General features: G+C 34.2%; 1 protein-coding gene across 10 annotated transcripts in view; it reads right to left on the bottom strand.

The window, feature by feature from the left end:
• MYCBP2 (MYC binding protein 2, E3 ubiquitin protein ligase) overlaps window positions 1–26,057 on the bottom strand; it is a 273,377-nt gene that overhangs the window by 207,851 nt on the left and 39,469 nt on the right. For all 10 annotated transcript variants that reach the window (XM_023513171.1, XM_023513166.1, XM_023513164.1 and 7 more), the window contains 8 exons: window positions 20,574–20,727; window positions 15,270–15,466; window positions 12,598–12,840; window positions 12,304–12,375; window positions 9,951–10,047; window positions 5,846–5,919; window positions 5,570–5,708; window positions 3,449–3,525 (listed from right to left, as the gene is read on the bottom strand). In XM_023513171.1, coding sequence (XP_023368939.1) covers window positions 3,449–3,525; window positions 5,570–5,708; window positions 5,846–5,919; window positions 9,951–10,047; window positions 12,304–12,375; window positions 12,598–12,840; window positions 15,270–15,466; window positions 20,574–20,727 — 1,053 coding nt within the window. The remainder of the gene's footprint in view (window positions 1–3,448; window positions 3,526–5,569; window positions 5,709–5,845; window positions 5,920–9,950; window positions 10,048–12,303; window positions 12,376–12,597; window positions 12,841–15,269; window positions 15,467–20,573; window positions 20,728–26,057) is intronic.

The raw sequence follows: 26,057 nt of genomic DNA, 5'->3' as shown, positions 1-26,057 counted from the left end.
TATAGAAAAACAAAAATAACAAGAAACCCAACTCTTGTTTTATGCTATTCAACTTCTGTGAGCTAAACAAGAGAGAAATACAAATGCTAAAAGAAAAATTTGTAGTAGTTTTAAAATATCAATTCAGAATACTTCAATTTTCACATTTATACTTATTTCTAAAAATATGCTCCAAACTCAAAAGAGTGGGAAATTCATAAAATCTTCAACTCACTTTTCCCAGGTATAAAAACCTACATATAAATATATAATATTTGTCTAATAATTTTAAATTTTAGACTCTTTTAATTATCTTACTTTCTCCTTATACCCATTCGTTAAGAAAAATGTTCCCATCTCTATAGATTGAACTTTATAAGCTATAACTTAATGATACAGGCTCCCCCAACTTGTAGTCTGTATATTTCTGTACATAATCCTATTCATTAAACACACAAAAATGAACTTGTAGTCTGTATATTTCTGTACATAATCCTATTCATTAAACACAGAAAAAATGAATTTGTCCCAACTCAAATCATTATAAAATTCCATAATTAAAATTAAATATCTACAGAAAAGTACATCTTGTGAAATTCATAGTTTTACAGCCTTAAATGTCACAACAATTTTGTTTCAAAATATAGGCATATAACAGAGATACTGCAGGCTTGGTTCTCAACCACTGCAATAAAGCAAGTCACAAATTTTTTGGTTTCCCAGTGCATATAAAAATAATGTTGACACTATACTACAGCCTATTAACTATGCAATCACATTATGTCTAAGAAACCAATGTACACACCCTAATTTAAGAATACTTTATTGCTAAAAAATGCTAATAATTAGGGCACCTTCAACAAGTTGTAATTTTTTGCGGTCAAGAGTCTTGCCATTAGGTTAATGAGTGCTGGCTAATCAGGGTGGTGGTTGTTGAAGGCTGGAATGGTTGTGGCAATTTCTTAAAATTTATAAATAGAGTAACCCTGCCACATCCATTGACTCTTCCTTTTATGAAAAATTTCTCAGGGTACAAGTCAAATCTACCAAGTATAGAACATAAATGTCTTAACACAATTATTAAGTAAATAAGGTGAAAGCTATATTAATTAGTTTGATATAATCATTCCAAATTGTATATGAAGTCAACACATTGTACCCCACAAATACATAAATGTATTCATGATCTAATGTATATGACTTAATAAAAGGAAAAACAAGAAAAACTCTCTGTAGCATGTAATGCTGTTTGATAGCATTTTACACATACAATTTATTTCAAAACTGGAATCAATGTTCCCAAACCGTGCTGCTGCTGTATTTGCTCAGTTTATGTAATCTTCTAAATCCTTTGTTGTCATTTCAACAATGTTCACAGAAGTAGAGTTGAGCAAAGAAACTACTTTCTTTGCTCATCTGTAAAGCGCAACTCATCTATTCAAATTTGATCATCAAATTGTAGTAATTCAGTCCCATCTTCAGGTTCCACTTCTGATTCTAGTTCTCTGCTATTTCTAAAACATATGCAGTTACTTCTATAACTGAAGTCTTGCACCCTTCAATCTCATCCATAAAGGCTAGCATCAACTTTCTCCAAACTTCCATTAATGTTGTATTTTGACCTCCTCCCATGAATCATGAAAATTCTTAATATCATCTGGGTTTTCAACTTACTTTCCCAAGATACAGAGAGGAATCACTATCTAAGGGAAGTATAGCCTTATGAAATGTGTTTCTTAAAGATTAAGACTTGAAAGTCAAAATAACTCATTCATGCATGGAATACAGTATGGTTGCTGTGTTAGCAGGAGGGACAACACCACTAATCTCTTTGCACATCTCTATCAAAGCTCTGAGGTGACCAGATATATTGTCAATGAGCAGTAATACATTGAAAGGAATCTTTTTCTGAACATCAGTCTCAATAGCAGGCTTAAAACTTCAGGAAATCATGTTGTAAACAGATGTCCTGTCATCCTGTCTTTGCTGTTCTGTTTCTACAGCACAAGCACAGTAGAGGCAGCATAATTCTTAAAGGCCCTAGAATTTTTGGAATGGCAAATGAGCATTGTCTTCCAGTCAGCAGCTATAGTAACCCCCAAGAGATTCAGCTTGTACTCTGAAGCTTTCATGACAAGTGCTGACTTCACCTCCCTAGCTAAGAAAGTCCTAGATACCCTCTTCCAACATAAGGTTGGTTTTGTCTACACTAAAAATGTGTTGTTTAGTGTCACCACCTTCATCAGTGTTCTTAGCTAGATCCGTACTTGCTGCTTCACCTTGCACTGATGTTTAGAGATATATGCTTTTTTTTTTTCTTTAAGCTAAATGAAACAACTTCAGATAGTTTCCAACTTCTCTTGCAGTTCCCTAACCTCTCTTAGCCTTCACAGAATTAAAGAGAGTTACCTTGTTCGGGATTAGGCTTTGGCTTAAGATGTTGTGCCTGGTTTGATCTTTTAACCAGACCACTCAAACTTTCTCCATATCAATGATTAAGTCTGTTTCAGTTTCTTGTCATTCTTGTGTTCACTGGAGGAGAAGTTTTAATTTCCTTCAAGAACTTTTCCTTTGTATTTACAACTTGACTAACTATTTGTGCAAGAGGCATAGCTTAAGGCCTGTCTTGGCTTTCAATATGCCTTCTTTACTAAAATTAATCATTTCTAGCTTTTGATTTAAAGTGACAGACATGCCACTCTTTCCTTTACTTGAACAGTTAGAGGCCTTTGTAGAGTTATTAACTGACCCAATTTCAACATTGTTATATCTCAGGGAAGAAGGAAGCCCACAGACCGGTAAATGGATTGGGGAAAGGCTGGTCAGTGGAGCTGTTAAAACACATGTAACGCTTTTTTATCCATTAAGAATGTCATCTTATGGAGAGGAGGAAGGAGCATGGGTGTGCTCCCACTTAATGGGCACAGTGTAAGGGTATATGGCACATCTTCTGGGTATGGGACATAACTACATCAAAGATTCTACCTAACAAACACAAATATTGTAATCTAATTGTTTATACCCTCATATTAACCTGAGGAAAAAAAAAAAAGAATGCCAGCTTATGTGGACACAGTGTAACAGTAACATTAGAGATCACTGATCACAGATAACCATAAAATATATAATAATAGAGAATTTTGAAATATTACAAGAATTACATATGAAAGGAGGTATACACTATTGGAAAAATGGCACCAATAAATAGACTTGCTCAATGCAGAGTTGTCATTAATCTTCAATTTGTAAAAAATGCAATATCTGCAAAGGGAAATTAAGCAAACTATAATAAAATGAGGTATGCCTATATTATTTTCAAGATGAATAAAATTTAACTACAATAAAAAATTTTAAATCAAAATTTTAAATTGATGTTTAAGCATGTAAATTATGTAAACTAATCAACAGACTGTACCAAATACCTCTTAAAGCAGAAAATGGTGATTTTTAATCCCTAAAAGCAATTTACCTTCCCATTTGCTGTTTTCATTAATGCAAACTCTCGTCCTGCACCAAGAACTGCTGACTCCTCATCAAATCCTGTACCTAAAATATAAAACTAATAAATACTATTGTAGATCTAATGTGAATAATTCCAAGTATAACATGCAGTATTTTGAGTAACTTAATAGTCAATCCAATTAATACTACTCAAAAAGAGATGAGAAAATACGACATATGCCTGAGATTTTAAAAGTATTAACAATATTGGGAGGCCAAGGTGGGATGATCTGTTGAGCTCATAAGCCCAAGACTAGCCTGAGCAAGAGCAAGATACCATTTCTACTAAAAATATAAAAAATTAGCCAGGTATTGTGGCAGGTGCCTATGGTCCCACTTATTTGAGAAGCTGAGGCAGAACTATTGCTTGAGCCCGGGAGAAGTTGGAGGTTGCTGTGAACTAGGCCAATGCCACAGTACTCTAGCCTGGACAAAAGAATGAGACTCTGTCTCAAAAAAAAAAAGTTAACAGTAGTAGGTATACTACTCTAAGGAAAGTTATCATAATCTTCTTATCTTGTTTAAAATCAGTACCAAATTAATTTTTAAAATATAAACCAAAAAAAATGTTTAACTTAATGTCAGCAATATTCCTTGAATTAACATATAAATAAGCAGATTTTTATTGAGCATTTATTACGTATCAGGCATTATACAGTTCATGAATCTTACAATTTTAAGATTGTAATCTTACCTCATTTGATTCTTAAAACTATATTGTTCAGTCTACAAATAAGCAAATATATAGCTAAAGGAGGTCAGCCCATACAGAGTCATCAAGGTTTGAACACTGTCTGCAGATATTTGAACTAACTAAATTATTTCAAATTCTCTATCCCATAAGAATAAGACAGAGCCTCAAACTGTCTCCCTGGGTAGAGGGCTGTGGCATCACAGCTCACAGCAACCTCCAACTCCTGGGCTCAAGCGAGTCTCCTGCCTCAGCCTCCCAAGTAGCTGGGACCACAGGTGCCCGCCACAACATCCAGCTATTTTTTGGTTGCAGCCGTCAGTGTTGTTTGGCGGGCCTGGGCTGCATTCGAACTGCCACCTTAGGTGTATGTGGTTGGCGCCTTGCCACTTGAGCTACAGGTGCCGAGCCCCCATACTGTTTTAAACAGAACATTTTATGTAGCTACTTCATAAATTTAAATAATGTACATGTATAAATACACACAAATCCTCATGTATATTATAAAATTGTAGAACTATAAGTAACTATAATTTTATATGTGATGTATTTTATGATTCTGTCCAGTTATACAAACTACTAATTAATTAATCTATAATCCCAATTCAGTATTTTTCTATGAAAAAATTGCAAAAAACACTACATAATTAAAAAAATAAAAATAAAACACTACATAATTAAGTAAAAATATGCAAAGTAAAGCACTAATGTTAACTTTACTAAATTTAATGAGGTAACAGTCAAAAATGATGAACCTGGCAAAGGACCCCCCCTAAATTAAGGAAAAGCACTATTAAAACTGGATTGGCATGGCAAACTCCGAGCCCCCTGTGGGAACATGTGATCCCAATTATTTCTACAGTACTGAAAGAATAAGAAGAATAAGCCCAAGAAATACTCTGTGGCTGTATTTCTGTATCCAGATAGAAAGCCAGTGACCAGTTTGTAAGGCCAATTATCATTTTCAAATTCTGTGGGGTCATTTCATGCAATCTAGAAAATGTGTTCAAATACAAAATTAAAGATTTCAATGAAAGAACTGTGTAGATTGTTAAAGTAAAATTTATAGTATGTTTTCAAATTTTTGAACAATCCAATAAAGATGGAGCATATATCCTAATAGTATCCCTCCATAATTCTTATTAAATGTAAGTTTATTTTCTTGTGCACTATTTAAAATAAAAATGGAAAGTAATTAGTCACTTTCTTAAAATGATTTTCAAATATCTTTTTAAAGGCTGTTTCCTACTTAAACATATTAATTCAAAATTATGCTTTATAGTAACAGACACAAAACAGCTGTTAAAATACTGAGCTGTTAAAAACACAATGTTAGTTTTTAAAAGAATAAAGAGACTGAAAATTACAATAGTAAACACACTTATTGTGCTTTCTTACTTATAATATGCAGGTCCTTTTCCAGATCAAATAGTGAGATACCACAGGCATGTAAGCACTTCCTGGCCAGTTTAAGCTGTAACTCTTGCTGCAGCACGGGTTCAGTGCTTGTGGCAAATATTCTGACAACAAAACCATCCTCAGAAAAACAAAACATCCACAGTATTACATTGCATGAATTGGTCTCTTAAGGCTATACAATAACAACCAAATAACTTAAGAAAAAGGAATTCTACTATGCATTCACACTAGTTACTCATAAGTCAGAGTACTTACATCTCTTGAAGCAGCTATCTGATTAATATATTCTCCATCAGTGAATAAAATATTTTGACCTTCAGTGTGGCAATCTGCACAAAAGGAAGAAAAGTAGTTACATTACAATATAACACCTCACAAAATGAATTTACTCCTCTGCTGAAGTCAAAATGAGAGTTCTCCACGTAATAAGGATAAAGTTAAGTTTAAAAAGGAGACTGTGCTTTTTAATAAAGAATTTCAAATTAGCATAAACTAAATAATTCAACTAATAATACTAATAATTATTATTATTATCAACTAATAATACTTATTCCATTGTGCGCTTACATTTATAAATCTTCCATAACCAAGGACATGAGATCCCACCTAATTTCAAAATGAATTAGTATTAAGTATCATCTGATAGTAAACATGCACCACAATGAACAAACTATAATGTTGGTTATAATCATTTCAACACAATCACATGCGATGTAGGCAACACTCTACCCTCAGACATACGTCACGGTCATTAGTATCACAGAAAAATACAGACAGACCTAAAGCTTCTGTATTTGAAGTCTATCGTGTCCAACTACAGATATCCCTTGCTTTATAAAATTATGGATATTTAAAAACAGTTCTGTATTTCCCACTTAGAATTTTTTTTTTTTTTTGAGACAGAGTCCCAAGCTGTCACCCTAGGTAGAGTACCGTGGCGTCACAGCTCACAGCAACCTCAAACTCTTGGGTTCAAGTGATCCTCTTGCCTCAGCCTCCCAAGTACCTGGGACTATAGGTGCCTGCCACAACACCCAGCTATTTTTTGGTTATAGTTGTCATTGTTGTTTGGCAGGCCCAGGCTGGATTTGAACCCGCCAGCCTCAATGTATGTGGCTGACGCTCTAGCTGCTGAGCTACAGGCATGGAGTCCCCACTTAGACTTTTAATGTTTGTTTCCAGTATTTTAACATTTAGCATGCTCTAAGATTTTTAAACACTAGTCCTCCCCAGAGAAGACAAATCTACATTTCTTTCTTTTTGTCTCAAAGCAGTCATATGTCTTGGCTATAATATGTATTTTGTCAATATTGTATATATCTCTTGCAGAACATTCCACTATATACATTGATCAAAATAATGCACAAGTTCAATCACAACAAGGGATACCAGTATTACAGAAGGACCACTGGAACATGTGTTAGTGATTGCTACTAAATAACATGAAACTACAAGCAAAATCAACATCTAAGATAAACTTTGTCCTTTTGGGAAAACAAATGTTCAGCAAGCAAGTATAAAAGCATACACACACTTCCCAAAATAACTGCAGAGAACTAGGATGAATCTCTCCATTAATGATAAATACAAAAAAAATTTTCAATTCTACTTTCACCTGAATCAAGAAAAAAAAAATTCTGTTTTGGAATGCAGTAATGGAGCCCACCCAAATAAGCTAGATTACTCTATATCTTTGCCCAGGAGTTTCATACTAGCATACTTCCTTATTATAAATATGCAAAACACAGGCAGACCCTTACCAAATAGAGAATTCAGTGATCACAAACTGGAAATAGAAACTGGGAGACAAGGCCCACTGGTAGCCCAAGAGACTTGGTAATCAAAGAGAGGAGAAATCGAAAGAAAGAGTTCCTAGTCCACTGTACAGAATACAAAGAGGCGCAAGAAAGATGCTTCTCAAGCTCTAAGCAGTAAGATTTTAAACTAAAAAGCAAAGAAGAAAAACTCATTATAATTTCAGACAAATGCAGGGGTGAGGAGTGAAGCGGCGCAAGAAGAGTAGCAAAAAGCCTCATGATTTGAGGCAATCTGTCACCAGACACAGAAAGTAAATGACATAAGGATACACTCCAAACAGTAAGCCGAGACTTAAAGAATAAAATGACAATTGTGGGGGATGGGGGGGAGGTATGTTTGCAGTTCATCAGTACTAAGTTAAAATAACTTTTTTGTAAACTAGACTAAACAAAAAGCTGCAACATTAAGCTGAAGGAATTACTTGATTTATGACAATTTTAAACATGGCTGGTATTCATTACCATTCGTAAATCTCACAATTCATTTCTGCTCCTTGATGGGAAATGTGCCCCTATCTAGGAAAAACAAAATGTGCTACTCAAGAGAACTCAGTCCAGGCTAAAGAAATGAGAAAATGACAAGAGGTGTCTTCAGGCTTGAGGGAAGAGTCTTCCTGGCACATGATTTCAAGGCTTTCTCTTTATCCTTTATCCGTCGTGTAATAGTATAAGATAGTATCTTCAGGAATGTATCTAGGCACATCTGCCAGTTTGTAAGACATAGAATTGAGGACTATCCTCCCAAGTCTGGCTCATTCTTCACCGTTACTATAGCACATTTATGAAACACAGTAGGCCATACTTGTTGAAAGCTGAATTTCCTACATTAAATGATGCAGAGGGATTTAAACTGAATAAAGTCATTAATAACTTTATATCATGGTGTAATAAATAAAACAGCTTTAGGTAGATATTTTCAAATTATCTTCTCAGGCACATTTCTATTAAATGAGTAGAGTTTCTCAGAAGTGAATCCTTTATATTAGCATATGTCTATTGTAAAGGATAGAATTTGTAAATTTAGAAAATTTTTTCTGCAACATTTTCCTAAAATGACTTGAACAAAGAGCAAAAGGCCGACTCATCACAGTGTAATTTATGCAGCAAAAACCTGGGAGGTTCTCACTTCAGTATTAATCAATGGACTATGTTTTGTAACATGAAAGTGAGGTTGTGGAAGATTATTTAAAATCCTGGAAAAACACTGAGAATATGAAGTGAGGGAAAGATTAGAACAGTAATATGTAGCATATACGATCACTTTTTTTTTTACAAGTATATACATACACACATAGGAGTAATACTAGAAACTTATTTAACAATATGTTAATAGTGTATGTAGGAAGTGAGGGTTATAAAAAATTTTAATTTATTCTTTTTTGCTTGTACGATTTTTATACAATAAATATGACTTCTTTTAATATACAGATGTGTGTCTGGAGACTGTGTATGCTATTAAAAAATTTTCAAAAATGAATGTTATTTGTATTATGACTAAAGACATGGCCCAGGACTTGTGATGAGGAAATAAAACAACCTATAGACATATGAGATACTTATTTACAAAATGATTTTATAAAGTCACCTGTTTTACAAAGCTACTCTATTTGTGAAATGGATAGGAAATATGGCATTTACTTTAACATGGTGTCAGATATACTAATTGCATATATGTACAAACAGTAGAGTTCCAATAAATGTTTGGTGAAGTTAAAAGAATAATTTATAAATTAAAAAGCAGCCTGGGACCAATTATCCTTCTCATATATTCTTCAAAAGTAGCTCTCATTTTCAGATGGTCAAGTGCCTAGAAATAATATTGCTGCTTACAATGAAATTATTGGCCAACATATTAAACATTCAAGATTTTAATATAAACAACTTCAGAAAGTATCAAATGTATAAGGAAATTCAAAGACCTTACAATGAAGACTATGCACTTTCCCAATGTTGCACAAAATTTGAGACCTAATGCCTCAAAATTTAGACAGCAGTAATTTGAATGAAAATTATGTGCATAACCTTAAAATTGAAGCATAATGAATTATGTCTAAAGTCTCTTATCAGAACATTACTGTAAGTATAAATAATGGAATTTTTAAAAATTCCTGACCCACCCTAAACTCTGTCTCTGAAAACCTTTTAAAATTAAGAGGAAAACCCAAGTTCACTGTTATTAAAGTAAAAATAAACAGGTTCTTTGTACCGAGTCATATGAGAGCCAGACTTGTAGTTTGATCATGAACAAAGTAATACTTCTAATTCAGCAGCTAAAAAAATCTTGGTGGCATACAGGTAGGGGATTGGGCCATGAGTGTTTAAGAATTTGAAAACAAATATTAAAACTCCTATTTTTGAAGACCATTATCTTGACCTGTATTAACTTTATATAGACCATACATGTCTCATATGTCAAGATTTTTTAAACACATTTGTAAGCAAGCACTGTGCCTTGCTAATCATTCTTTGTATGTCTAAAGAGCTTAACGTGCACATTTCTTAAAATCACTTGTGAAGAAAAAAAAGGACAAGTTGAAACATACCTGGCAACATCACAGTACCATCTTGTTCCAGTGTTTCAGGGCTTATTCTTATGGCTGTCCTGCTGTGGTTATTCATATCTCTATATAATAAATAACCCTGATAATGATAAAAAAATTTTCCTGTGTTAAAATATTTTTAATTACCAACTCATCAAAAAAAGCAGCCATATAGCTCCATATTACAGTTTTTTAAGGTATAATAATATATCGATATTGATGTCTAAAAGACATTGAAGAATAAAAATATAAGAACATGGGTACATTACTGGGATCAATTTAACATATATTTTCAGATACATATATAAAGTACAGGTACAAACATTTGTTAAAAATGACTGTATCACTTGCCAAGTAAATAATTATAAATGAGGCTGGTTGCAGTGACTTACTGTAGTGCTGTAATCCTAGCACTCTGGGAGGCCAAGGCAGGCGGATCGCTTGAGATCAGGTGTTCAAGACCAGCCTGAGCAAAAGCGAGACCTCATCTCTACCAAATATACAAAAAATTAGCCAAATATGGTGGCACATGGCTGTACTCCCAGCTACTCAAGAGGCTGAGGTGGAAGAATCACTCAAGCCCAGTAGTTCGAGGTTGCAGTGAGCTGATGACAATACAGTATTCTAGCCTAGGGCAACAAAGTGAGACTCTGCTTCAAAAATAAAAATTAAAAATTAAAAAAAAAGTGATCAGTAACTTTAATAAAAAGTAACTGAAATACTTAAGCTGTCATTTCAAAATGAATATAATAGTGGTTTTAGATGAGGTTGTATGCCATTTGAACAAATTGCTGTAATAATGAACTTTCTATGGAATTATTTCTTAGATAAAACATAAGAGAATGGCAAATTGAAATTTGGTAAGATATTTTATACTAGGTCAGGTTTTAAGAGACCATTACTGAGAAATTAACTTGATATTTAAAATTTAATTTCAAAATCTCCCCAACAGGTGATATAGTAAGATTGTTCTTCATATAACAGTAATAATGTCCTAAGTATTCAAAACATGTACTTTTAAATATCTTTCATCATTTGATGCTGACAAGAAATGTGGTGAGCTCAGCAAGGCAGGCAGGCAGGGAAATCTTTATTTGCTATTCTCCCACAAGGAAACTTGGGTTTTGCCTTTCATACTATACTCAGGAAGGTATAGTATGAAAATAAATATTTCTGGCCCCTCCTGTCCATGCATCATTCACTTTTCTCCACAGGAAGAGAAGTAGTGTGTCTAATTGCTCACCTAAGGAGAGGCTGAAACCTATCTGGCTTTGTTGGTTAGGGGGAAAGATTCCAGCATTAAGAAATATGGGCTGTTATCTTTGTTATAAAGTGACTTTTGGTCTTCTGGATGTATACCTAGTAGAGGAATTGCAGGATCGAACAGCAGGTCTATTTTTAGAGCCCTAAGTGATCTCCAAACTTCTTTCCAAAAGAAATGTATTAGTTTGCATTCCCACTAGCAGTGCAGGAGTGTTCCCTTTTCCAAGAACGGAAGGAAAAGGATCCTATGTACTCAGCTCTACTATGAAACCAATATATAAACAACCACACTTCTATATGAAAGCCATAACCTAACTACAGCCCAGGATGAAAGGAGAAAAAGAGGGGGAGGAGAGAGGGGACAATGAGGGGGAGGGAGGGTAATTGGTCAGAATACACCAATGGTGCATTTTACAAGGGTACATGTCAAATCTACTAAGTGTACAGTACAAATGTCTTAACACAATAATTAAGAAAGTGCGATGAAGGCTATGTTAACCAGTTTGTTGTATTTCAAATTTGTTGTAAGTATTTCAAACTGAATATAAAGCCAGCACATTGTACCCCATTAACAAACACAGCTATAATTTAATTAAAAAGAAACATGGGCCAAGCTCTCTTTTTTCTTCTGTGAATCTTTGTATGATCCTCCATGGAGGTAGCTGAGCCTAGTAGGTATCATACTAGAAGAAAGACTTAAAATGAAGAAGTCTGTGGAAAGAAGCCCTCAGACCTTTCAGGTCACATATGTATTTCCAAATTAGATGTGCTAATGATAAAGGTGGTCTTTGATTCTTTAATCTAGTGCCTCAAACAACAACTCCAAAGAAGATATTTTTATTCCCATTCCACAGATAAATAATATAGAATCAAATAACTTAAATGAGTTACCCATAATCAAATACCTAGTAAGAAATAGGGCTAAAACTAAAATTGAATATCTAAGGCAAGGTTATTCACACTACATTACGCCACTGTTATAGCCATATTATTAAAAAATACCATTTATGGTTAAATAGAAATGATATTATTTATTGATTAAACAAAGACCAACCACATGTTTTAAAAAATAATAATTGGTTTCTTTTCTTACCTGAGCATACCCTAACCAAGACTTTTTTTCTTTTCTGTTTCTGATGCGGGATGTAGAATTGTATATATGGCCCTGCAATTTAACAAAAGTTAGTGAGTCTATCAACTCTTTCATTACTAATAATCAATATAAAATAATACAAATGGATGAATGACATTTAATGTATATATTTCAATTATGATTTTCAAAGAAATATTACACCAAAATTATAAAGTATTCTACAAATGAAGGTAGAAACAAATAGAAAATAATTTATTATGGTAGTAAGTCTGCTATGATAGGGAATCACATTACCCTAACTGTTCCACTGTATCCAGAGCCTATTTTGTATAATCCATCCTTGCATAACAGATAAAGAAAAAATCCATCATTCTGAAGTAGACACTGGTCATCTTCATCAACAGATATTTCTTTTAATGGCCACTTGTGCATTAAAGCTGCTTTCTTAATGCCATTACTAAACCAGTCCTGAATTTGAATTTTTCCGACCAAAACTGCCTGTACGCTTCTCTGTAGTGAATTTAGTATTGTTGGCACCTATTCAAAAGAGAAGAAAAGAAATGAAAAGATATTTTAAAATGTTCTAAACATAATACAGACAAAATAAAGACAGTGATATATTATTTATAAGAAAATAAACTGTGCAGAAGTTTGTGCCAGCACAAAACAACTAAAAGTTCACCTATAAAAAGCAAATTGCAAGCAAAGGAGACATTCTTAATCTCAGAATTCCATGTCATTCACCAATTCTGTAAAATCTTAGCCATTATTTCAAGTACTCTTGTCTCCACAAATCTATTACTGCCTTGTAGAACTCAGACTGTATCAATACATTAGATTTTCTCTTTCTCTATCCATGTTTCCTACTTTACCTTTGTTTCTCGGTGCTGCTTTCTGGGTAATTTCTTTCTCTTTACTTTTTAGTTCACTATTTCTATCTTCAACTATGTTATCCACTTGTTAACCCATCTTTTAAGCTTCTAATTGTAATTATTTGATTTTTCATCTCTAGGAGCTCAATTTGGTTCTCTTGCTAATTTCTGATTGCTTTTTATATTCTTATCCCTTAATTATATATTTTGCTATTTTCTGTTATTACTTTAACCATACTTACCATATATACAAACACATAAATATTATATATCAAGTAATTTTAATATGTAAAGATTTGGTAGAATTGATTCTGCTACATTTGTTTCTACTAACTCTCAAAGATGATACCTTTATCCATGTGCTTTTTAAAATTAGTTTGTAGGCTCATGTACTATTTTGTTTTCTCTGCAGGAAGCCTTTGAAACTGGAGTTGATCTCTCAAGCAAGGATTTTAGTCACCTTTAATAAGGCACCTGACAATATCACCATCCCTACTCTACTTTAAACTCTCAGTTAACCTTTTAGAATAGACAGGGTAATAAGCATTTGGGTGCCAACACAATTTGAGATGTTAAAAGTTATATATTCTCTGGGGAAACTTTTCTTCTCCCTCCACCCTTAGTCAAGCCAAGAGAGTTTTATGAAATTAAGTTGAAAGATTAAAACGAGGTCAAATCATGAAGAACACAGTAAGTCATGGTAAGAGAATGGACTTCAATAAGGTGTTTTGTCTGGTGTTGGGGAAGTAGGGATGGGGGAAGGTCTATAGAGAACCTTGGCAACTGGATTCAGAGGATCTATTAGTAGTAGTTTTTTGTAACCTGGTGACTAAAACCTTATTCTCACCTTTGTGCCTTAGCACACAACTAAAAGATTATCCTCTCTCCACACCCCCAGTACCAACACTTCCTCCCTCTGGAGAGGTTAATTTCAACTCATTGTTTAGCTCTCATCTCCTTTCTTCTGGGAGGCTTTCTATGAACCTAGTTCATGTAGTCCTGCTATGGGCTCTAATACCAATCCTAAGTCTATACAAAATCACATGGAAGCCCATCAAGCTCATATATTGGTGGTCACTGTCCTATTAAAATGTGGGATATATGTATTATTTTATTATAATATTAAAAAACTTGTATATTTTAAACAAATATTTAAATTAAACATTTCCTGACATGAGCATGTCTACAGAACACAGATGAAAACCATCTATAGATCTTCAAAATGATTAAGGACCTTAAAAAGTGACAAAAGAATTTCAAACATGGTAGAAAGGAGGAAAAGAGTAACAGTAAAAATCAGGAGTAAAGAGATTGCTCATGTTTGACAAAAGAAGTTCAAGACCATTAATGGGACACACAAATGACCAGTAACTCCTTTTGCTATCTTTGGCCTGCTAATAAGATTGAGCAGCCCTTACATCTGTCCTGCAGGTTTTCCAAGGGGTCAGAGAAAAATAATCAGAATTGAAACTATAACTTCTCTCTCAATTTCCAGAACCTTCCAAAAGAATTAAATCATGTTTGCCCATAAAGAGGATTGTATTTCCCATCACTAACAATGGTGAAGTTAGTGATGAAGTTATTTATTCTATAATTACATATTAAAAGCTGAAAATCTTACACACATAGCTGAAATAACTCAGGAACAAACCAATTCATGAAAAAATCATAATCAACTAACCGAAATACATCACACTGATGTTCTAGTATTTTTCTTTCAAAAGAGAAGGAAGGAATACCATACTTTTAACTATGAAGGAATACCATACCTGAAGATTCAGGTATAAGAAAAGAGGGGAAGAGAAGGGGGAAAGCAAGGCAATGCAAAGAAAGAAAAGGTTGTGTTGTTCATGCAAAGACCAGGTTAAAGACTTAAGAGTTTTTGCCAAAATTAATTTTATTGTATTTATTGCTACAGAGTTAAACACACACATAGCTTAACTCAAATACTATAGATTATTTATACATCACCCTTGGTCAGATAAAGCTACTGTAATGACTAAGAGAAAACAAGGAATTCCTATCAACAGAAATTGAGATGAAACCGCAACTCAACATCTTATAAATTTCTAAGCAGTTACAAGTATGAAATACCTGAATAGTTTGGCAAGCATGGCTACCATTGTTGGTGAGGATAGCGGAAATGGCCTGAAGTGTCCTTCCTGTTTCTCCCCAAGAGGCCACCAGACTAAAGAGGCAAGCACAGGAAAGTGCTGTCAGGGACTGTCCTGTGCTGTCATTCATTCCCGTACTTCGAACAGTGATTTCCAAAAGGAGCTGGAAGAGAGACTCTGTAGATAAAATAGAATCAATTATATTCATTCTATGTACAGAACAAATTATATGTGCATGTGTATTTATTTATACCTGTTTCATAAACTACAGTTAAAGCACCAAAAACACTTACTTTGCATTAGTCTCTTTCTAGTAACCTTTCCCCAAAAGTTAAAACATTAATACAAGAGCCTTAGAGGACATTTAGTTCAAGTCATTATTTTTGTAAATGAAAAATAAAATGCACTTAGGGTCATTTAAAACAAGCTTGACAAGAAGCATTCACATGTTCAACAATCTCATTCTATCATGTACTAGACTACCCATTGCACTTACTTTACCTTTTAGGTTGGGAGGAGTATGGGCTTTTTAAAATGTTAAATATAAAAAAAAAATGTGTATTTGCAAAACAACAACAGAACATAAAACATATGCTATAATTTGTTTTAAAATAAAATTGGCTTTATCAGTAACATAATTGCTCATATTTACAGAAGGAGGATGTAATGCAGTGTGCCGTGGCACACTGGTGTGCTATGAGAGGATCTTAGGTGTATCACAAAAATTTTTAAAGATCATTTAATTAAATTATTATTATTTTTTTTTGAGACAGAGTCTCATTTTGTCACACTCAGTAGAATGCCGTGGTGTCACAGCTTACAGCAACCTCAACCTCTTGGGCTTAAGCAATTCTCTAGCCTCAGCCTCCCAAGTAACTGGGACTACAGGTGCCCTCTACAATGCCCGGCTATTTTTAGAGATGAGGTCTCACTCTGGCTCAGGCTGGTCTCAAACCTGTGAGCTCAGGCAATCCACCCACCTCAGCCTCCCAGAGTGCTAGTATTATAGGTGTGAGCCCCTGCACCTGGCCCTTAAATTATTTTTCAAAAAAGTTCAAAGTACAGTGAGTATATAATTTTTTTCACTGTTTTTTTTTTTTTGATCAACATAATTTAAGTGTGCCATGGAAGTCTAACTATAGGTTCAAGTGTGCTGTGAGGTAAAAAATGTTGAAAAACACTAATATAATTCATTTATGCCCTAGGAAAACCTCCAAGTCAATGGAACAGTTATCCCTCCCCATTAAAGGATAAAGAAATTGAGACACAGGGAGGATGAAAGATTTTCCCTAAATCATAAAGCCATTTAGAAGCAAAGACGAGAAAGTAGCATGAATATGCATTCTCCCACCAACAGAGGCCTCCATACAAAATTCCCAGAACAACTCCTCCCGTGAGTGACTGAATCGATAGATATTCTTGGGTATTTTCTCTCTAGAAGGCAGGGGAGATTTGAAAGTCCCTGAAGAGTAAATATAATCAAAGAGAGAAAAAGAGAGTTAGAAGAAGGCAGAAACCCTGAGAAAGATGAAAAGAGAGAAACAGGAGGAAGGTAGGGAAGAGAGAAGAGAGCAAGAGAAAGATAACGTACTGCAATTTTCTGAAAACAAAATGGCCACCTGCAAAAACCTAGGTGTCCCCTCCCAGTCTCTCAACTTCCGTATCTAATCCCAAATTAACTCCTGTTTGACTTCCTAATTAACTCCTCCTCACTACCTTTCCAATCCATACTATCATCATCTCTTAACTGGACTACTAGAAAGCATTCATAAATTATCTCCTACCATTCATTTTTGCTAGAAAACACAGAGAATTTTCAAACCAAAATCTATTTAAAAATCCATTCACTCCTTCATTAATTCCTTCTTCCCTCTTCATGCTTCTTTCCTTTCTTCCCATACCTTTGTCTGTCTAGCCTTCACTTTCACTTTCCTTTTTTCCATCTGTTCTTTCCTTTACTTTTCCCTCCAACTATCCTTCCTTCCATCCTCTCATCTATCCCTCCATCTATCTCTCCATTCTGTCCATCCATTCTGTCCATCTTTCCTCCCATCAGTATCCTTCAGCTATCCCATATTTTAGTTATTCAGCAAAAAAAATTACTGAATTATTTCCATACACTAGGAACTACTCTAAGCTGGAGTAGTACACTGGCAAAAGAAGACAAAGAATGTCTGCCCTCAAAAACATTGGGTTTACTTGAAATAAAACAGTCAATAACTTAAATAACTTAGGAAAATAAATGTTATAAAACAAAGAATATTTAGTTTTTTTTTGTTTTTTTTTTTTTTTTTTTGGCCAGGGCTGGGTTTGAACCCACCACCTCCGGCATATGGGGCTGGCGCCCACCCATTTGAGCCACAGGTGCTGCCAAAACAAAGAATATTTAAAAAAGAGAGAGAGAGAAAGACTTTCCATTCCTCCTAAAACAATAACCAAACTCTTTAACATTACCTGTAAGTCCCACATGTCCTTCAGTCCTTCCTCACCTACCACAAGACCATCCCTCCCTTCACTCTCCACATTCCAGCCATATTAATCTTTGTTTGTTCATTCTCTCTCCTGTCTCACAGCCTTACTGCATGCTGTCCTTTCTGCCTAGGACACTCATGACCTGGTTCACGTCTTCCCCTTCATCCTCCAAATCTCAAATGTCACATCTTTAGGGAAACCTCTTAAAGACTCAGAACTCGCTCTATTTTCCTCCATTTTATTTATCCACATTTATCACTATGAATGTGTCCGACTGTCTGAGGCTAAGCTCCATAACAACAGCAATGGTATTATATGCTCTTAGCACAGAACATAGGAGGTGCTATTAGATTTAAATGAACATATATTCTAACCTTACACTGAGCAGAAAGATAGATATAAGGGAATCATTTTTTACCTGAAGGATTTAAAAATCAAAATCCACTGGCAAAAAGAAACCTGATGTATACTAATCATGAAGATATTCTAATATTAACAGTTGCACAAATCCACATATATTTCACGAATATCTTGAAAATAACCAAATGAGAGGAAAAAATAAAATTTTAATATCAGATAAAATGAAAATAATAGAGGCAAGTTTCAATAGAAATTTAATATTAGAGGACCGAATTGCTACTTTTATCCTTGAGCTAATTAAACAAAATAAAAAATACGAAGAGATGATAAATCCTTTATACAGAAAAATAAGTCAAAGTAATTAAAAGATTAGAAAGAAACACTGAAAAAAAAGAGAAACCAAAGACAGAATAGCAACATTTGAAAATGTTAACAAGAAAATAAAAATGAAAACATTAATAAGGCAAAATATGATAGAAAATGATTTGACTAAAGCACAAATTATAGTTTCAACAACTAGTACTAAGAACAAAGGAAAGTGTGTAACAACTGATATAAAACAACAGAATGGTAGAGGACCTAGGAAGAAATAATTCATGGATTATAAAAGAAATATGACATATAAGTTTTAGTGGATATTTTAAATATTCCAACTATTGCAAACTGACAAACCAAAGGCAAGGAAAACTAACAAAATATTCCTAAATAAATCAAATCTTCAGCAAAATGCTGTCAAGCCAAGTAGCACATCACACTATTAATACGATCACTGGTGTAGCAATAATCAACAAGTGACTGCTTCTCAATAAGTGATAGCTTTCATTTGGCAATAGCATTTAACAACATGTGTGTGTATGGTGGGGAAATTGCTGTTTTGTAAGATCCTTAGCTTGTTTTCACGGTCAGCATCTCCCTCCCCAACTAAAATAAAACAACAAAGTCAAACACAAAACTTAAATCACCATTTGTGACCAAAACCAGAAAAATCTGACATGTAATTAGGTTCATACATATAGGTCTAATAAAATCCAAATAGCCAAACAGAGAAAAAGAATCAAACTCTTCCAGAGCAGCAATGCAGCCCCAGTTCAGCAATCCCAGCATCAGCCAGGAACTTACTCCAAATGCAAATCCTTGTCTCTTCCTGAAATCTACTATATCATAAACTCCATCGGCAGGGTCCAAACAACTCTCATACATACTAATGCCATAGCTCTAGTACTGCTGAGAATCTTCCTATTCTATCAGAAGGATCTAGAAAACTCTAGACTGCAGGCCTATGGTTAGCATTAGAGAAAAGCAATTAGTCAAATGAAAAATTATGCTTCCATCTATATTTCTATTGCTTAATACTCTCTAAGTAAAAGCTTTTATCATATTTATAGGATATATATTAAACCTAAATCAGTGCAATGAAAGACATGCATCCATAGAACTGAAACTCGCTTTAAGAAAAAATAAACACTTTTCTTTTTTTTTGAGGCAAGAGTCTCTCTATGTCCCCCTCCGTGGAGTACAGTGGCGTCATAGCTCACAGCAACCTCAAACTCTTGGGCTCCAGCAATTCTCTTGCCTCAGCCTCCCAAGTAGCTCGAACTACAGGCATCTGCCCCAATGCCCAGCTATTTTTTGCTTTTAGCAGGCCTGGGCAGGTTTTGAACCCACCAGCCACAAAGCATATGAAAGTTGCCACTAAGTCAGAAGCTTCTTCATCTATAACCCAAATAGATTTTTATTTATGATGAATACCAAAAAATGCCCTCTTGATTTAGAAACTATCCAAGTAACAAATGAAGTTAAGAGAAAGTGAATTTTTAAAATTTATTTATTTATTTTGAGACAATCTCACTGTGTTGCCCTCAGTAGAGTGCTGTGGCATCATAGCTCACAGCAACCTCAAACTCCTGGGCTTAAGCAATTCTCTTGCTTCAGCCTCCCAAGTAGCTGGGAATACAGGTACCTACCATAATGGCTGGCTATTTCTTATTTAATAAGAGCAATTTAAGACAATAGTGACCTTAAGGTTTGAGAATAATTCCTAGATTCCAGGGATTTATGTTTTGCTTTCCTCTATCACCACAATCAGCAAGAAATGTGTATGCATGAACTACAACTTTTAAACCATAAAATACTTTAAAACTTACCTCCCTGCTGTTTAAATAAAGACTGCACTATAGGCTACTGTGTGTGCTTCCTAAGAGAAGCTATTCACTTTTTAAAAATTGTAAATCTATAATTTTTTATATAAATTTATGAGACACAAAGTGATGTTATGATTTATGAATACAATGTGGAATAATTAAGCTATTTAACATATATATTGCCTCAAACACTTAAATATCTTTGGTGGCAAGAACATTAAAAATTTATCTTAGCAATTCTTAAATATACAATACTCTAATATTAATTATATTCACTTTTAAATGCTCATTTGATGAGTCTGAACTCTTACCTAGGACCTCGGGTGGCTCTGACTGGAGGCCTTCAGGCTGCTGACCCTGAAGCACGTTGAGCAGAGCTTGGAGACTCCTGAGACACAGGGATGGATGAGAAAATCGCGTCTCCTTGATCAATTCAAAAACTTCACAAAGTCCCACCTCAATAATCTATTTAAGATGAAAAAAAAATTATACTTTATAACATGTAAGCTAATGACACTTTCTAGGAAGTTTAACTGATACAAGTTACTTCCATAGAAAATGATAAACTATTGATACTTAAAAGGCAAAAATAAGAAATCATTTTTTTTTAATTAGTATTTTTTAGTATGACAATTTAGAAAACTATCTGGTTATAAGGAAGGCTGCCGCTGCTGATCTGGACTAGAATTTGTGTCTTTTTCCCACTTGGCTATTTTAATTTTATCAGACCCACAAGTGAGAACCTAAAAACATGAGTTGCATGAACCTAGTTGCACTATTTAAAAAGTTTTAGCATAATGGAGCCATGATAAAATATCATGAAAATGCTCTATAACAGTGAACTAGAGACTAGATTGCATTCTTACTCAGAAGAAATAAACAGCATTAATTTATAGTTCATTTGGTTGTACTCAAGTAAAACTCAGTACTTTTTTCATTTAAAGTAGATTTGAAAAGCAAATTTTCACCTTAGCATTTTCTATAATGGTATAACCACCATATTATTATTTATAGGTGGTATCCCTTATTCTTGTAGGATAATTTCAAAAAGAATTTAAAACATCTTAGCTAAAAATATCACCAGTTCTTCTACTTTAATTATCTTATCATTCCTCATAGGACCAAGTAAAATCTGATTTGGTATCTGGCAAAAGATATAAATCTGTTAACTAAAGATTAAGTAAAATGTAATGAACCAGTATAAGAAAACACATAAAACAAGCAACAATGAAACTCCATTTCTCAGTCAATGTCAATATTTTGAGAACCACATTTATAAGATCTCACCAGTAGGTATTAAAGTAGATTATTTGGAGAAGCAACAGGAAAAGTTAAAATAAGACTAATTAGTAGAAATGCTTCAGGGCAGCACCTGTGGCTCAAAGGGTAGGGCGCCGGCCCCATATGCTGGAGGTGGCGGGTTCAAACCCAGCCCTGGCCAAAAAAAAAAAAGACAGTAGAAATGCTTCAAAGCATTAAATCTATTGGACGTAACAGTGGGTGAATAAATATTCTCTCTGCTGAGATTTCTGCATTAATTTACATATTACCTAAATATCTCCACAAATAACTTGCACTTATTTTGTGCAACTCACCACAAAAGACATAAAAGTATACTAGACCTTGTTCTCTAACAGTTTATAATGTAATGGGTAAATGAGTCATGAATGTAATTCTTATTCAGTCCAGACCTCTTTTACAGCATGTATAGTGTACTATTTTTGTTTCTATTTATCCAACTATGCAATGGTCTCCTTATTAACAAGGAACATGTCTTAAATGGTTTAATTCCCAATGCCTAGCCCACCATCTAGCACATGATGCACACACAATTAATATTTTAATATTCAGTCACTTATATGCTTTACCACTGCATCTCAGAAACACATTTTCCAGACAAGGGTCAAATCAGTTGCAGACAATTCAACTGCACTTCTGATAATCATTTGTAAGGTTTCTGAAAAATACTGATATAAATAAGTCAAAATAACTAATAGGACTTTCTTTAGAAAAGTTATCTATTATTCTAGCAGGTTTGATTATAACTAATATTACAGAAGAGCTTCACTGATTAAATTACATAGAGTTTTACTGATTAAATACACAAGCAATGAAATTTTTCCATTTGATATAGTTCCTTTCCCTGGAATGGACTAGAAAATAAAAATATGCTATCTAAGATTTCCATCTGCTTATGTTCTCACAGGAAAGAAAAATCTGAAGTCAATGATCTCCTAAGTATAAAATATGGACCTCTGTTCTCAGGCCTATAGGAGACTACTGCATTCTATCATTCTTAAGACTGCCTACTTTACTACCAACAATGTTCTAAGATTTTTCACAGATGACATTTTTAGCTAGGGATCATTTACATAAATATGTTTCCTCTAGTAACAGAGAATTAATGAACCTTGGCACAAAAAGTGAGGCTGCTTAATGAACAGATTCCTGATCTCTGGGTAACCGTAAGGTGTAATAACAAATGTATGACAATAGGCAATTCAGGTAATCTGTGTAGGAATAGGGCACTAGCTGGTTTTAGTGAGAAAAACTCATAAAACTTTAGTCACAACAACCAAAACAGAATTCTTCACTTGTCTAGGTTAAATACTGTGGATTCTCATTAATCATCCACATCTTGATTCATTGTAGACTTTGTTTTTAATAAGCAGGGAAAAGTAATTCATGTCCAAAATCATAATATGCATTCAATATACAACAAAATAAAAATCTACCTCAAGTTTTCCAACTATTAAAGAATTATTAATATACAGCTCTGACATACCGAACAGGAGTACCAAACAAGTCTTATATTAGTTTTTTTCAGTTGTTTGGCACAGTATTTTATAAAACATATGAATACTTTCAAATTGGATTTTACATTTTAAAGCCAATCTTTCAGTCTTGGAAACACACTATACTTGCTCTTCTTTCAATATTAGGAGGACCATAAAGAGGAAAAAAATACATATTTTTTTAAGAAGGAAAAATATTATACTACAATTACAGTATCATTTCATCTGTGTAGAAATAGACATATTTTTAAGTGTGCATAAAAAAAGACAAAAGAAAGAAAAATGTCTGTATAACAGGCATTTTTTTGGTCAACAGGATTTCAAAAAATATTTCTAAGTTCTATTTCTTTATAAAAAATGTTCTGCATTTTTCAAATTATCCATAATAAATATGTACTGCCTTTATAATTAGCAAAAGTAATAAATGACTTTAAAATAAAAAAGAATTATAATAATAAAATAACACACTAAGCTTCAATACTCAGAATGATAAACTGTAGCCAACCACCCAACACATGGCTTTCCATTTCTCCTCAGAATAGTTTTTTAACTATTTTACCTTTGCTGTTGTTTTCAAATAATCAAATTCTGAAGGCTGCTATTATATTTAGAAGATGAAGGAACACAAAGCCCAAATAACTACCTGAATCAACTAATCCAAGTTAACGCTGGGAAAAGTGAGATTAAAAAATACTTGAATACCAAAAAGAAAAATGATATTAATGGGTCTCAAGGTTTTATTTTGTTTTCCTCATATCACTAACAAGTGTGACTATAAAAGTTTAGTTATATTGTATTTATATTTAATGATGATTAACTCTTTGCCATTCTTATTCTATTTAAAAATTCCAGAATCAGTTCCCATACTTATAGAACACATTTGAAAAAGTTCAAAAAGAGATCAAAATTGGATTTATATATCAATATACTGTGAACTCTATAGTAACCTTGCCTTTTAAAATTGTCTGTATAAAGCAAATAAATTGCATAAAGCAAATACTTGATAGAGATAATATTTACAAATAATAAAAAGCTTAGAAAAGGAGACAGTGGAGTAAGAGGAAGAGTAAGGGAGAAAGTATGAGTATGAAACATCTAAGTTGCTATCTGCAAATATATAAATTTATCTACCACTACTACCATCTTCTTCCCTTCTCTTACACCCAAGGAAAAGATGTTCTTTCAACTTGTCAAAGCTAATTTGTTTTTTCAAAACAATGTCCTTGATTCCTTTCCTTCCTATCTGTCAAAGAATTGTGTTTCAACAATGCCCACACAATGAAAACTCTCAAATCCATAATATATTCCCACCTGGCCCCTCTTCCTTTGGACTTCAGCCCTCCATACACACTGGACTTTTCACATTTACTCAAAATCAGTACGTGCAGAACTAAACTCAATCATCATTTCAGCCAAGCATTGTTCTCCCTTCAGTTTTCCCTCTTTAAGTTAACGGCATCACCACCCAGAGCCTTTAAGAGTATGTTTAGATTTCACCTTCTCCTTCAGCCTTCATGGTCAACTAATTACCAAGTCTGTCCATTTGGCTTCTTAACATTTCTTATACTCAAAACAAACACTGTCACTACCATAATTCCAACCCTCACTAACACTTCCTAGACAACTGCAACAACTGCCCACTGTTTCCTCTGCCTCTCATCTCACCATTCATGAGCAGATATGCCTTACCAGTACCCAGGTAATCTTAACTAAAGTAGAATGCAAGTCTCATCATCCTCTTTCACCAAAAATCTTTAGTATCTCCTGTTCACAAGACAGAATCTGAATCAGTTACATGACCCATCAGGCCCTCTGTGACCTAGCTCCTCTCTAGCTCAGCCTCCTATGTGAGCCAGCACGTAGTCCTTCCTCCTGTGTGGTCCACTGCACCTACATACTCTATAAAGCCTTATGGCACTAGAAAGCAAGTTATGTATTGACCTGCTTATTATACCCACTAGACAATGTTTTCTTAGGACCAGAAATTGTATCTCGTTTTTTTGTTGCTAGGGCCTAATACAATCCTGGGTACAAACTCAAAAAACAGTATACTGAATTGAGGAATAAATAAATTTGTCTACATAAATTGACATCTTTTAATAAAATATGTGGCATGACTGAGTATGAAACATCCAAGTTGCTAATATGCACAATGTAAGCATAAACAGCACATCTCCAAGTGAAGAAGGGCTCAACTACAACCTGAACTTTACCTGAGAAACACAATGTAACCTAATCATTCATACCCTCAATTAATGTGAAATTTTAAAAAATAAAAAACAAAAGTAGTCAAGAATGGGAAAAATAAAATTGTATTACAACGACACTTCAACAACAGATAAAAATTATCTATCTTAATCATGTGAAAAAAAAAAGGAGTACGAGAGAGAGAAAGAAACCTCAGGTGAGAAGGAAAGGGACAGCCACACTGTAGGGGAAGTAACAGAGGACCAAAGAAAAGAAAAAAGCTGGAACAAAGGACAGCAGCATCTGGTGCTAAGGCACAGAAATGATCAAAAGGAAAAGAAAAATGTCAACAGTTCTCCCAGGACCTCAAATTCCCATCACTTCAACCCCTAAGATCTCATCTCTTGCTTAGTGTCAATCCTTCAATTCCCTCTTGCTTAGTGTCAATCCTGTCAAATCCTCCTGCAAATAGCCAAAAAAAATATCGCCTAAAAGTTTCATTTCACACCTGTCCCCTGACCCACAGTAGTCCAACTACCACCGCATACAGGCATCTCCCGGCTTCTTCCTCTCTCCTCATATTTCATTCATCACATGACCATGTTCATTCTCTAAAAAGTTCATTACCTAAGATATAAAGTACTTCTTTTTTTTTGTTTGTTTGTTTGTTTTGTTTTGTTTTTTTGAGACAGAGCCTCAAGCTGTCCCCCTGGGTAGAGGGCCGTGGCATTACAGCTCACAGCAACCTCCAATTCCTGGGCTCAAGCGAGTCTCCTGCCTCCGCCTCCCAAGTAGCTGGGACCACAGGCGCCC

The sequence above is a fragment of the Otolemur garnettii genome, unplaced genomic scaffold, assembly GCF_000181295.1.
Source record: "Otolemur garnettii isolate 467f Iridium unplaced genomic scaffold, OtoGar3 scaffold00036, whole genome shotgun sequence".
Lineage (NCBI taxonomy): Eukaryota > Metazoa > Chordata > Mammalia > Primates > Galagidae > Otolemur > Otolemur garnettii.
This window is presented reverse-complemented; position numbering and strand designations above follow the sequence as displayed.